Source organism: Stomoxys calcitrans, chromosome 4 (assembly GCF_963082655.1).
Source record: "Stomoxys calcitrans chromosome 4, idStoCalc2.1, whole genome shotgun sequence".
In the NCBI taxonomy this organism is placed as follows: Eukaryota; Metazoa; Arthropoda; class Insecta; order Diptera; family Muscidae; genus Stomoxys; species Stomoxys calcitrans.
The window spans coordinates 85,151,587-85,164,806 of record NC_081555.1 but is presented as its reverse complement, the minus strand read 5'-3'; the positions used below and the strand labels follow the sequence as shown (position 1 = coordinate 85,164,806).

At 38.7% G+C, this 13,220-nt stretch overlaps 1 protein-coding gene across 1 annotated transcript; it reads left to right on the top strand.

Moving 5' to 3' along the window:
- Positions 1-1,035: 1,035 nt before the first annotated feature.
- On the top strand, positions 1,036-7,394 carry LOC106090169 (mitochondrial import inner membrane translocase subunit TIM50-C). Its single transcript, XM_013256271.2, has 5 exons — positions 1,036-1,359; positions 1,418-1,562; positions 1,647-2,175; positions 6,520-6,643; positions 6,703-7,394. The coding sequence occupies exons 1-5, from the start codon at positions 1,146-1,148 to the stop codon at positions 6,891-6,893; spliced, it is 1,203 nt and encodes a 400-aa protein (XP_013111725.2). The 5' UTR covers positions 1,036-1,145; the 3' UTR covers positions 6,894-7,394.
- The last annotated feature ends 5,826 nt before the right edge of the window (positions 7,395-13,220 follow it).

The following is a 13,220-nucleotide window of genomic DNA, read 5'->3' as shown; positions in this document are numbered from 1 at the left end:
TTATTTGTTGGCACATAATGACAACACTTTGAAAGCGTTGACGGCGGTCGTCGACGAAAGAAAAACGGCTTATTTGTTTCTCATTAACTAGTCATTATATAAAGGCGGATTTAAAAAGGTGGTCTCATGCGAACAGTTGTTAGCAGCCGGCCAGCTATGACGGTATTAAGATGACAGATTTTTGTTTGCATTCACTTTGTTGTTATCTTCTTTCTCGCATATTCTCTGCTCATATACGCACACTTATACACACACGGACTCAAATATCTTTGTGTGGTTTGGAAAAACGTCGATCAGCTTGTTGGCAAGATGGCGGATTGCACCTTATGATTTGTGGTTGTTGTACAAATGAGACCACCTTCAATTGTTTCGCCGTTCCATTATATGAGCCGTATTTATAAAAAGTTAATAAAGTTTTATAAACCACGTTTACACTGCTCTTTAAACCCGGATTTAATGGCTAGATCATATGTTTTCCCTTTATAAAATCAGCTGACGAGAACATTAAATCCAGATTTAATGAACAGCGTAAACGGTGTTTAATAGGCATTTACACCAACAATAGTTGTTGTAGAGAAAGTGAGCCAACCTTCTTCATTCAACCATGTACTCTACTGCACTACTTTAATGTTCATGGTTGAATTAAGAAGGTAGGCTCACTTGCCCAACATTAACGAAATCAACGATACAAACCTGTGGCCATGATGGGCAAATTCCCACTAGGATGTCAAAATTCTGAACACTTCCTTGGTTTTTATTTGCATTATCATGCGTAGCAGCCACAAGATCAAAAACAATTACAAATTATAAATTAAAACAATTAAAATGTGAAAAAGGGAACAAAATGTGAAAAAAATTTAAATCCAAACCAAGCATTTGACGTTCTAATGGGATTTGGACACAACTTTGGAGTTGCACAATTCTATCAGCTGGGCAAGTGAGCCAACCTTCTTAATTCAACCATGCCAAACTTCTAAATTCTTTAATGTTGGTCACCCTACAAAGTTCGACGAATTTGGCAGCACTTTTCTTTTTTTTCTATTGTCAGCTGGTACAGTAGCATATGGGAATATCTTGCTAATTTTCTCCCGGCGAAGAAAATTAAGGATTTTCACAGAAAATCATATTAATATTGTAATAGTGACATGGCTCAAAGTGCTCTTGGCCGTTTAGTAAGATGTACGCTTAAATGTACAAATAATCCAACATCGACTTCAAGTTTTTTGTTTGGTAAACACAATCATCAGAAACGTGCCCTTAGCAGTCTAAGGGTGCTTCCAGTGGTATCAAATCTAGTGCGCAATCATGCGTCAAAGCCTATAGTGTCTCATCAACGACATAACACAACAGACAGCACGAGTAAGTACTGATAAATACTTGCAAATAATAAAAGATGTAAAGACTTTTTCGCTATCAGAAAAACCAGCGAGTCCAGAAATTTTGTCCAAATTATTTCCTCAGACAGCTGCTAATGTCGACGAGGAAACAGAAAAAGAGCGTAAACGCAAAGAAGAAGAAGAGGCTAAGGAAAACGAAAAGGCATTTAAACGCATGAAAGTGGGGTAAGTAGAGATCATTTGTAATTGCGATTTTGTCGGAGTTGTTTGCTTGCGTAATAACTTTACTTCCCATGTGTGCATAAACAGGTTTGCCGTATTCGCTGGGGCTGGTGGCGCATTGATCATATGGTCTGTTTATGAATTCGGTAAACCAGAGGTGGATCCTGAAGGCAATATAATCGAAGATGAATTCAGCAATAGCCCAGTGGTCCAGCAATATCTCCAGCGTATGTGGAAATCAATGAATTATTATCAGAAAATGATTCAAGAGCCATCAAGAGAAAAACTGCTACCTGATCCTCTTAAGCCACCATACATACAACCACCGTACACGTTGGTTCTTGAAATGAAGGACGTTCTGGTACATCCCGATTGGACATATCAAACTGGTTGGCGATTTAAGAAACGCCCTGGTGTTGATGTATTCCTACAAGAATGCGCCAAGCATTTCGAAATTGTTGTTTTCACTGCTGAGCAAGGTATGACGGTATTTCCCATATTAGATGCATTAGACCCCAATGGCTATATAATGTATCGTCTGGTACGAGATGCAACACATTTCATCGATGGTCACCATGTCAAGAATTTGGATAATTTGAATCGTGATTTGAAAAAGGTATGTTTAGTTACTATCCTTAAGTTCTGTGTGGGTTATTTGTTTACTTGTGGAAAAAAGACGGAGTTTTAAAATAAGTTCACAGCGTTACTTAAGTGTCGATAGTCCATTGTCAAGTCAATTTCGAGGAAGGATTTTAGGACATCAGTTAATTTTTAGTTATTTAACAGTGATAATACGAACTACATTATGAAGCCATCAAACTATTGCGCATTTAGAACAGTGATGAGCACAGCGCATTATTTCCAATCCTTTGGACTTATGTTCTTGTTGACGTTTACAACATGTGATATATATTGTGTGTGTGTGTGTGTATATTTGCCCATAGCTGATTTGGAGAAGAGAGTGACAGAACTAGAATTATTATTATTAATTATACCAATTCGTCATGTATGAATTACTCTTCGATATCAAACGCTACAATTTTCTGGGACCAGACGAACTTTGGATTTTATACTGAAATTGTTACAACGGGGGTCAAGTTTCAGAATAAGCGTTTCCAATCGTCTTGACATACTTTTATAGGAGTGATTACGCTGTTGAAACCGGACAAGGTTTCGAGTAAGGAAGCTTGGGCAGACCTTCCGTTTTTCACACACCAGTAGCTAAGATATCTGCCACTAATCTTTAGCAACACAGGGCGCGTACGTAGTAGCTGCAACGGCAGTCGCGTACACTCAGCGCTATCAAGCGGAGAATCTCAGTGAGAATCCGGACGGCACCGGCTCTTGTACAAATACTGAGTGCCTTTGATGTTCGATATGACAAAGCGAATTATTGGTTCCTTTTAATAATCAATGGCCACTCTGTTCCCGCGACGATCGGTCCTTTGGACCGGAAAGAGATTGCTCATCTACAGGAGCATGACGAGAATAGCCACCTCCACATGCAAATGTGGTTACAACAATAACAACACAAGGGCGGTATAGCTGTGAGAACCAGGCAGGTTGAAACATTGAGGTCTAATCTGTGTGATGTTCATGGCTGTCATGAGAAAGTTTGGTTGCGAGCTACCGGGCGCGTCCACAGGTTGCGGATAGTGGAACGCTCCATACGAAGTAACTGCTACCGTAGACGCGGACAATCAGCGGTATCGGGCGGAGAGTCTCAGTGAGAAGCCGGGCGGCACCGGTTCTTGCGCAAATACTGAGTGCCTATGATGCTCGATACGAAAAGGCGAGTTGTTGGTGCCTTTAAATACCCAATGGCCACCTTGTTCCCGCGGCGATCGGTTTATTGGACCGAAACGAGCTTGCTCACCTACAGGAGTATGAGGAGGATCGCCATCTCCACATAATAATAAATAAAACAACTACAAGATCAAACACTGCCATAATGCGGTTTAAGGTACTGCGACACCCTGTCTTCATAGTTCTGAAGTGGATTTCATTCTTGACAAGCAAATCAACATTCAATGAACAGGAAAAAACTGTCCAGTTATGTCAAATTAGGTGGTCAACGCTACAAAAGAGATTTTGTTCTGTGTTCCTATAGCATCTGACGAAGTTAACTCCTATCGGTAAATCAGAGTTGTTTTGGGCTAAACTACGTTCGGGAATACTCAAACGCCTTATCTTCTAGTGGGCTGGCACTGATGTCAATACTTTAGAATATAGATTTATACTATTTCTAACCTGGTACTGTATACATCGCCCGAAGGACGGCATGGCGTTGAGCTAAGCATTTCCGCCTTTGACTTTGAAAACCTGGGTTCATATAAGAATGAATGAAAGAAGAATAAGATTCAAAAAAAACACCTCAAAAATAAAAGAAAAAATTAAAAAAAAAAAACAAAAAATAACCAAAAAGTATGGAAAAACTAATGAGAATAAAAAAAAAAACATTTAAAAACAAAAGGAAAAAAGAAATACATCACCATGCATAACATATTAAAATCCCTAGTCCCACCTTGGACCCATTAAACCAAGAAGAAACTCAAAAATAAAAATAAGAGTTTAAATTAAAAAAAAGTGTTGCCAAAGCTTCCCGCAAAAAGTTGCAAATGAATTACTGAAATTTTTAAAATCTTCGGGTAGTGCATTGCATACCCTTACTACAAATGAATCGTCAATCCCATGGCAGCCGGTTGTACGTACCGGATTGACCCGATGGACTTCTTCATCGGCAAGGGCTGCCGCCTCAGTGTGTAACTCACTGTTACAACAACAACAACAACAAATGAATCGTCCATTAGCCGCACAATCCTAGGAATAGTCAACTGACACCTTCTAGTAGAATGAGCCAACTCAAAAGGTTCAACTAGAAACAAAGGACAGCGGTGATTAATTAGCTTATAGAAAAATATCAATAAACGCGACTTGACAAACCCGGAAAAGCAACATCCAAGAAATCTACGAAGTAACGAGTGCGCTACGATTAAGATTATATACAAAACGTATAACGCGGTTCACCGCCATCCGGATGGCATTAAAATTAGACTGCGTTGAAGCAGAAAAAACTTCAAGACCATATAACACAATAGACATAATAAGTGTCTTTGCATGGTGGAATCTGACAGAAAGCGGCGAAAAGTAGATTAGTACTATACAAATTTCTTAAAAACATATTAACTTTTGAAACAACCAATTTTATATGACTCTCTAAACTTAATTTATTATTCATCAACATCCCAAGGCAATAAATATCGCTTACAAAAGCAACATCACTATTATTATACTTATCGTGAATACTGTCTAGCATAAAAGGCAAAAACATAAGGGCCTTACATTTAGAAGGATTAATGGAAAGGCGATTTACACTCATACAAGAACTAAGCTTCAACAGGACCAAATCAATCGTTGATTGCAAAACTGCCCGGCAACGTAAACTCCCTTTAAATAAAAGTTGAATAACATCCGCAAATGCGAATGGGACACATCAATCCGACAAGTAACCCAATAAGTCGTTAACGAACAATATAAACAGGAGGGGACTTAAAACCGACACCTGTGGAAAGCCGCTCTTAACGAAGACAACGAACAACATGTTCTACTTGAAAACCCGTAAAGGTCAATTAGCTTACGCAACTAGATACCATAGTCCATCCTGTCGAAAGCCTTTTGCTAATCCAAAGCCAAAAGAACACAAAATCGGTCAACACCAAAGTTGTTCCGAATGCAATCCGTTAAACCAAGATGCAAGGATGTTGTGCTTCTGTTACGCCTAAACCCACACTGAGCATCATGCAAGACAGAATTCCCCTCCAAAAAGGCCAACCAATTTGGACAGTACCCGAAGAACAGATATAGGTTGGTACTCATTTAAAGAGTTAGGGGCGTACAGGATTTTTAGCCAGATTGCTAACTGGATCTTTGGCTTGATCTATTCAATGTAGCATGTTTTCACAAACTCCCAATCGAACTCACCCACACTTCCTACCCCTCAATCGGACAATAATCCAACTCAACATAACTGAATGGAAATTCACACGCCACACCATCCTGATCACAATACGTACAAAAAATTAATCATCAATCAACTAGTCGCATAACCCCAATGTCAATAGCAAAACACACCCACTAACAACGGCATAAAACGTATTACTCATTTCCCAATCATCCAACCTCCCCTTACCACTAAAAACCTATCTTCCCAGTTTTACCACACACCTATTAATACAGTTTTAACTGAATTTCGAGCAGAAATCTCCAGGAAAAAGCAATCGGAGCCAGCCTGCCTATTGCAACGACATGAGGTTGAGTTTCCATACCTAATAGGTCGAAATGTCCTCCTATGGCCCTGAAAGCCTGCAACGATGGTTGTTTTCACTAATACTGTCTTTCTTTTTGAGACCTTCACCCATGACTTTTTACGAACAGGTGTCGCTCAGCGGAACGTTTTTCGAACTCAGCTATAAAAAAAATTATGTCCCCTGGCATTGAACTTAAACTAGGAATACACTACACTCGTTGAAATGCACTGGGCGCTATATTGACTTGTAGACCTATTTTGGCTGTATTTGGTGTGGGTATTGGAGGACATAAAAGTGTACTCGCATGTGTACGTATGGGAGTCATATAGTTTTATATGGGTTCAATGTATATGAACTGATTTAGTCTCTATGCAATTATCGACGATGAAGTATCTGCAAAATTTAAAGCAGATTGCTTTGTTCGTTCGAGCGCTATTGTAATGACAAGTCTCGTCCTAACTTCAGGAGTATATATATCGGATATCGATATCTTGGGTGTTTTAAATAGAACAAATAAATTAGTATAACCAATTCTAAGGTGTATGGTGTACACAACTTGTAGGTATTAACAAGAACTTTCCATTTTTTATAGAAATAATTTTATAATTGTTCATTTCCGATCCCACCCATGTTTATTTCTTAATATCTTCCAGGTAATTGTTGTGGATTGGGATGGTAATTCAACAAAAATGCATCCTGACAACACTTTCAATATAGCCCGATGGATGGGTAATGATGATGACTCGCAACTTTTCGATTTAATCAGTTTTCTGAAAAGTAAGAAATTTAAATTTGCCAAGACAATGCATGTCTATATGAAATTGGTTATATTACAGCTCTTGCCACCAGTGAGGTGGATGATGTACGTGAGGTTTTGCATTACTATCGTCAATTCGATGATCCCATTATGAAATTCCGTGAAAATCAACAAAAACTCTTGGAGCAAATGCAAGAACGTGAACGTATTGAGCAATCAAAGGCCAAACCAATTGTCAAAAATTGGTCAAGAAATTTTTTGGGTCGTTGAAATAGAGTTTAGCATAGAACAAGGAAAGGACATTTCTTAACATCTTCATTTAAACACGTAAAACAAAATTTCTTTCACCTTCAAGATAGCTTTAAAAATAATTTCCTACAACTCTTCATTTTATCCAAGATATCGAGTTTTTAGTTTTTATTATTTGGATGGATTGAAATGATGGGAAAGCCATTTATCGACAATTTTTGTTAAGTGTCGTTTGCTTTGTTTTTCATTGTTTTGTCCCCTCATTAAATGGAAATGGATTAGAAACGAACGAAACCCAAACGCCTGAATGAAGAAAATGCATCATTTTCTTGATGATAAATTTACCTCATATAGTATATCATCGTAGTATATGATGCATCGAACTAACTAATTATGTTATGCTGTTATTTTCATTTAATTTTATTTCAGAAACACAAAATTCATTTTTAATTATTTTGTAAGCTAATTTTTTAAATGAATAAAATTCTAAAATTCTTGAAGAATTAAAAAAAAATTTTTAAATGTGGTTGTTGTTGTTGTAGCATTGTGTTATAGACTGAAGCGGCAGCCCTTGCCGATGAAGAACTCCATCGGGTCAATCCGGTCCTTAAAACCGGCTGCCATGGGATAGTTGTGGTTGATTTTTTTAAGAAGTCAATTTTTTGTTTTATTTTAATTCTATGCAGAGTAGTGCAATGAAATTTGTACGAAAATGACATCTATCCAGGACAACCAAGTGTCGTATAAACTACCAGTGCAAGCTTAGAGTCTAAACCCAATCACAGAGCATGCATTGCCACATTTTGATCAAAATTCTTTTCGCTACCAACAATTCTCGGAGAATTTTATTAAAAATATGGTAACCTTATAGAAAAAACTTACATGTTTACAAAATTTCAGATGTTTGTGTTAAATTTATAAAAAAATATGCAAATTCTTTTAAGCGATAAAATTGCAATACAGTTTAAATGAATTTTCTTGTACTTCATAGTTATTCAAAAGTGTAAAAACTGTAATAATTAAATAACTTCTTTACCACCAGTCTCGCTGTTTCTCTTTCGTCCCTCAAATTTGACCCCAAACTCTGCGTCTCTTATTTGGTTTTACCGCTAGCGATTTTTGACTCTTTGGTTGGGTTTAGACTCTTAAGCTGAGTATTCTGTTCAGCTTTTTAGGCGGAATACTGTCAAACTGCATATAAAAAACGTCGGCGAAACCTTGACTAAAAATAGGCGGAAAATTAGTACTCTGCTTATAGCGAGGGGAATGGCAAAAACTACTTAGTGGCAACATTTAAAACTGTTGCCGGCCTCATTTTTGTTTGTTTTATTGGTTTCAGTGGTTCGTTTTTCTTTACTTATATGAGAAAAAGTATATAAAATAGAGAAAACTATAAGTGCAGATAAAGAAACGAGTTTTGATATGGAAGCAAAAACATTGGATTGTTGTCAATTTTTTCTCGCAAAACAATCAAAAATTTCGGCGGCTATTCCGAAAGCAGAATAGAATACCAACCTTTTTGTAGAACATCGTTGTCAGGATTGCCATCGCATGTTTTTCACAAATAAGTGTGGCCACTTGCAGAAATGCCTCTATTGTGAATGGTAAAATATAATTAAACCCTATTATTTATCCAATTGCGTGCACAAATCTTAATAAATTTTATTTGACTGCTATTCCCACACAAATTTTGCAAATTTTAGTTATAAATTTTTCAAATATTTGAATTTTTTCACTTCCACTTCATAATAAACAGACTTGCACTTTTTTTGCGTTTTATTTTTGCGCTTTACGGCTTATCTATCCGGATAAATTACTAGTGCAGGCTTATGTAGAACATCGTTGTCAGGATTGCCATCATATGTTTTTCACAAATAAGTGTGACCACTTGTAAAAATACCTCTATTGTGAATGGTAAAATTTAATTATACCGATTATTTATACAATTTATTCACGGCTTATCTATGCAGTACTAAAATATGATAAAATTGAGTTTTGAAACACAAAAAGTTAAAATATAAGGGGAAATATAAAACTTCTCAAAGTATTTATGGCATTTAACATATGAAAACAACAGAAAATGTGTGCCGTTTTTACAAAAAAAAAATTTTGCTTTCCCATTTCCAGCAGATTTTCTGTTGTTACTCCAATTTGTTTTTTGATTTTGCTAACACATTTCTCTGAGTGTACATTTAATTAATAAAGCTGTGTTTTATTTTTTTTGCTATATAGTGCAGTGCAATGAAATTTGTATGTTAATGACATCTATCCAGAACGCATTTTCTGGATAAATTAGGTCTGTCTAATAAGGGTGGCCACTTGCAGAAATGCCTCTATTTTGAATGGTAAAATAAAATTGAACCCAATTAAACCAACAATTGCGTGCATAAATCCTAATAAATTTGATTTTGACTGCTATTCCCACACATGTTTTGCAAATTTAAGTTATAAATTAGAGAAATATTTGTACTTTTTTCCTCATATTGTTTTGACAGGTTGGCAAACGGGTTTATAACTTCAAAGTAAACAAACCGACTTGCACTGGAAACTTTTTTGCGTTTTATTTTTAACCTTCACGGCTTGTCTATCCAGTACTAAAATAAAACACAGCAAATCTACACAAACCTTTGAAGCCAAGCTGCAACAATGAACTTTGGAAGGTTAGATTGCAAATATAAGGCCTTTGTTTTGTGCATTGTAAAAGAGGGCACAGCGGGTGGGCGTGCCTGGGTGGGCTAGTAGCAATTGGTGTCCTTTTCACAATAAAACAACTTGCATTTAAATTTCGTTTTTTTTGCATATTTATTTCGATATTTAGTTTTTTTCTTTCTGTTATATTTGTTTTCTCTATGGGATATCTTTGTTTTTTTTTTTTGGTTTTAGGAAAAAATATTAGCATTTTAATTTATACAATAATTTATATAAACCTTGTTTAAGTTTCATTTTTTTTTCATTTATTATTTGCGATATACATAGTACATATATTTTTACTATTTCCTTTAAAAAATTACTTAACGTTGGGCTGGAGTTAATGGACAGGTTTTTTTCTTTCTATGTACGTTGTTTATAAAGAGTTGTGTGTCTGTGTGTATATCGGGAAAAAATGAATGCGTTTTGAAGAGAGGGGAATTTATTTTAAATTACAATAACAATTTCATATATAAAAACATTTTCTTTGTAGCCTGTTAATGGCAAAGTTATGTATCAATTGTATGTGGTTCTTGCGGAGCAGTAGCGTTAGTTTTAGGAGTCTCAAATCAAAGCTTCATGTTATAAAACGTTCGGAGAATATGTTTTCTTGGCGTAGGAGGTATCGGGCCCACTGACATAAAGATTAAATACGAGGCAGCCACTGCGGTTATGGGGCTTAAGGCGATGTGAGAGTGAATATGAAGCACGTCATACCATCGCGGTATAATCGACTCAACGATAGGATGCCTGAATGGAAGAGGGTTTGGATCGGATACCTGCGACAAGACTTGATGGACGAGTGAGATGCACTTCTGCCAGCGACCCGGTCTTGGATTGTCAGAACTTTGACATTGCTATCTGAGAATTTATACTATACGAAAGAATAAAAGCTTGAGGATAGAGTGGACCGGGGGTCTACATTGAGGTCTCAGGGACTGAGATCTGTTTCCGACAGCCTGACCATAATACGGTCCTGCAAGCTGAAATCCGAGCATGTAATGTGTAAAATGGTATGGTGTTAACGCGAGGATGGTTTTTGAGTATAAAAAGAAGATTAACATCTCTGAGGATGTCATAAACCGCATCACTTCGGGAAATGAGAGAGTAGATGAATTGGCCGTAGGGGTCAGAGGTCTTTCGGGCCGATTTAAGAGTTGTTGTTGTTGTTGTAGCAGTTTATTGTGTACTATCTTTCGTCTGCTTGATTCTGTTGAGTGTCAAGACCCAGGAACTCCGCGACTAAGATGGGATGCGTCCACAGGGATCTGGGTCTGAGTCGAGTGGGTCTGGCCGGGCAGTTAAACAGGTGACGTGTATCGTGCGGTCCCTGGTTACAATCGGGACATACATCTTGCACGTCGGCATCAATCCTAGCTCTGTGGGAATTGAGGCGGCTGCATCTGCCGGAACGTAATTGAGCCAGAACCACTCTGGTTTGCCGGGGGAGGTCGATTTCTTCGGGTGCAATGGGTGGCGGTCGTTCTCCAAGGACTACATTCACCCGGTAGCCAATTAACGCGTCTGCTACCGTGTCTGCATGAATGTTGTTCAGACCCGCTTGATATGCCGCTTGATCTAGAGGTTCTCTCTTGTAGCGCTGGACCTCACGCTCCAGATCGTGTAGATCAACCTTAAGGCTTCTGGGCGGTGGGTATCTATCCACAAGATGATGATTTGGATGATTTCTGCGATAACAGCCCAAAAGGTATTGCTTACGTGTTCCGATTTAAGAGTGTGGCCAGTATGGCTTTCGGTGTCATTATGTGTCACAAGCACTTATGCAGAATAGGTGCGGCAAGTGACAGCGTGCCAGAGTCGCAGCTAACAGACTCCGGGAACTAGATGCGCACGATACTAGACTCCAACCAACTTAGGGCATAAAATGGGGATGGATTGTAAAATTTCGTGAGTAACACGGAATTCCTGACATCATTTTTCGGAGTTACTCTCGGATTTAGAACATTCAACAGTCGGATTACTGGCTTAGTGCATTTGTAGTGGCATGGGGCGGATTAGAATCCGCACCTTCTTTTCAACCTAACCGAACCTATAGTGCCACCTCAGGAATCTGGAGGGCTTGTACACTTTCTCTATCGATTCGCTCTTGTATTTGTTAAGAGACTACTTGGTTGTACAGGCCCCAGTCTGCACGCAGTTTGGTTCTATTCGCTTTATTGCTTCTCGTAGTCTGTTTAAGCTTCCTCAAGTGTCTGTTCCATCAAACAGGCTGCAATCTCTTACACGGCCAGATAAGAGAGCAGTTTTCCTCACAACTACCCAACATGGCTTCTGCCAACAGGTTCGGAGACAGTAAGTCCTTCAGGGTGACAGAGATGACAGTTAGTCTTTCAAGAGTATCTGTAAGGCAGGTGGTGGAGTGGCCAAAATCAGGTCGAAGAATTTTCTTAGTACACTCTACACTCCTTTAAATCAACTTGCAAAGACCAAACTTCACAGAAAATGACTTATATAGTAAGATTAACATGAGACCACCCCCAGCGAACTGCTCAAACTCAAACAGCATGCCTATGTCAATGGAAAGTCGGTGGAGACTGCCCTGCACGAAGTTGTGCATAAAATAGAAGAATCCTTCGAGGCCAAGACGTACACATTGATGGTATGCATTGACATCGAGGGGGCTTTAAACAATGTGAGGATCGACACACTGATCCAATCCTTAGACCAGTACCGAGTTTACCGGGGCAGATGAATAAATTGTGGCTTCATGGTGGATAAATTGTGGGATTCATGACATAAATATAAGGGAGAAAGTGGCACAGGGCACGCCACAGCAGGGCATTTTGTCTCTGCTGCTATGGGTGAACACCATAAATAACCTATTACTGATGCTAACTGAGGAGGGATATGAACCCGTCTGCTACACAGACGATGTTATGAACTTCTAATGGGGAAGGATCCGAACCAGCTATGTAAATTGGCCGAAAGGGTCTTGCAGATGGCATACAACTGGGCTAGACCTAAGGGTCTCAAGGTTAATCCAGAGAAGACAGAAAACTTCCTGTTCACTAGGAAGGAGAGGGTGGACCAATTTGACGAACCACGTTTCTTCAAAAGAGCGATTTCGATATCTGACAAGGTCAAATACTTGTGATCTTGGACAGGCAACTGAATTGGAAGTGCTACATTCAGGAGCGTACCGAGAAAGTCCACAGATGTTGGCTCGAAATGGGGCCTGAATCCGAGGAGAGTCCACTGGCTCTACAGGAGCGTGATTAGACCGATACTTACTTCCGCCTCAGTAGTTTGATGTACTCCGAGGGAGAAAAAGTGCAACTTAAGGATAATCGACAGGCTCAGAGAACATGTTGTCTTGGTATAGGCGGAGCGATGAGGCCCACGCTCACTAGGACATTGGAGACTATTCTAGATATCCGACCAATTGACATACAGATTAAGTGTGAAGCAGTCATTGCGGCTTAGACTTAAGGCGATGGGAGAATGTATAGAGGATAGGTGCAAATCATATCATCGCGGTATAATAGAGGCGACGATAGGAAAACCGGATGGATTAGAAGAGACCAAGAGAGATCGGATATATCAGACGATACTTGAGGTCGAGTGCGAGGCACTGCTGCCAGCGGCACACTCTTGGATTGACGGAACCTTAGTATTGCCATCTGGAAGATCATGCTACAC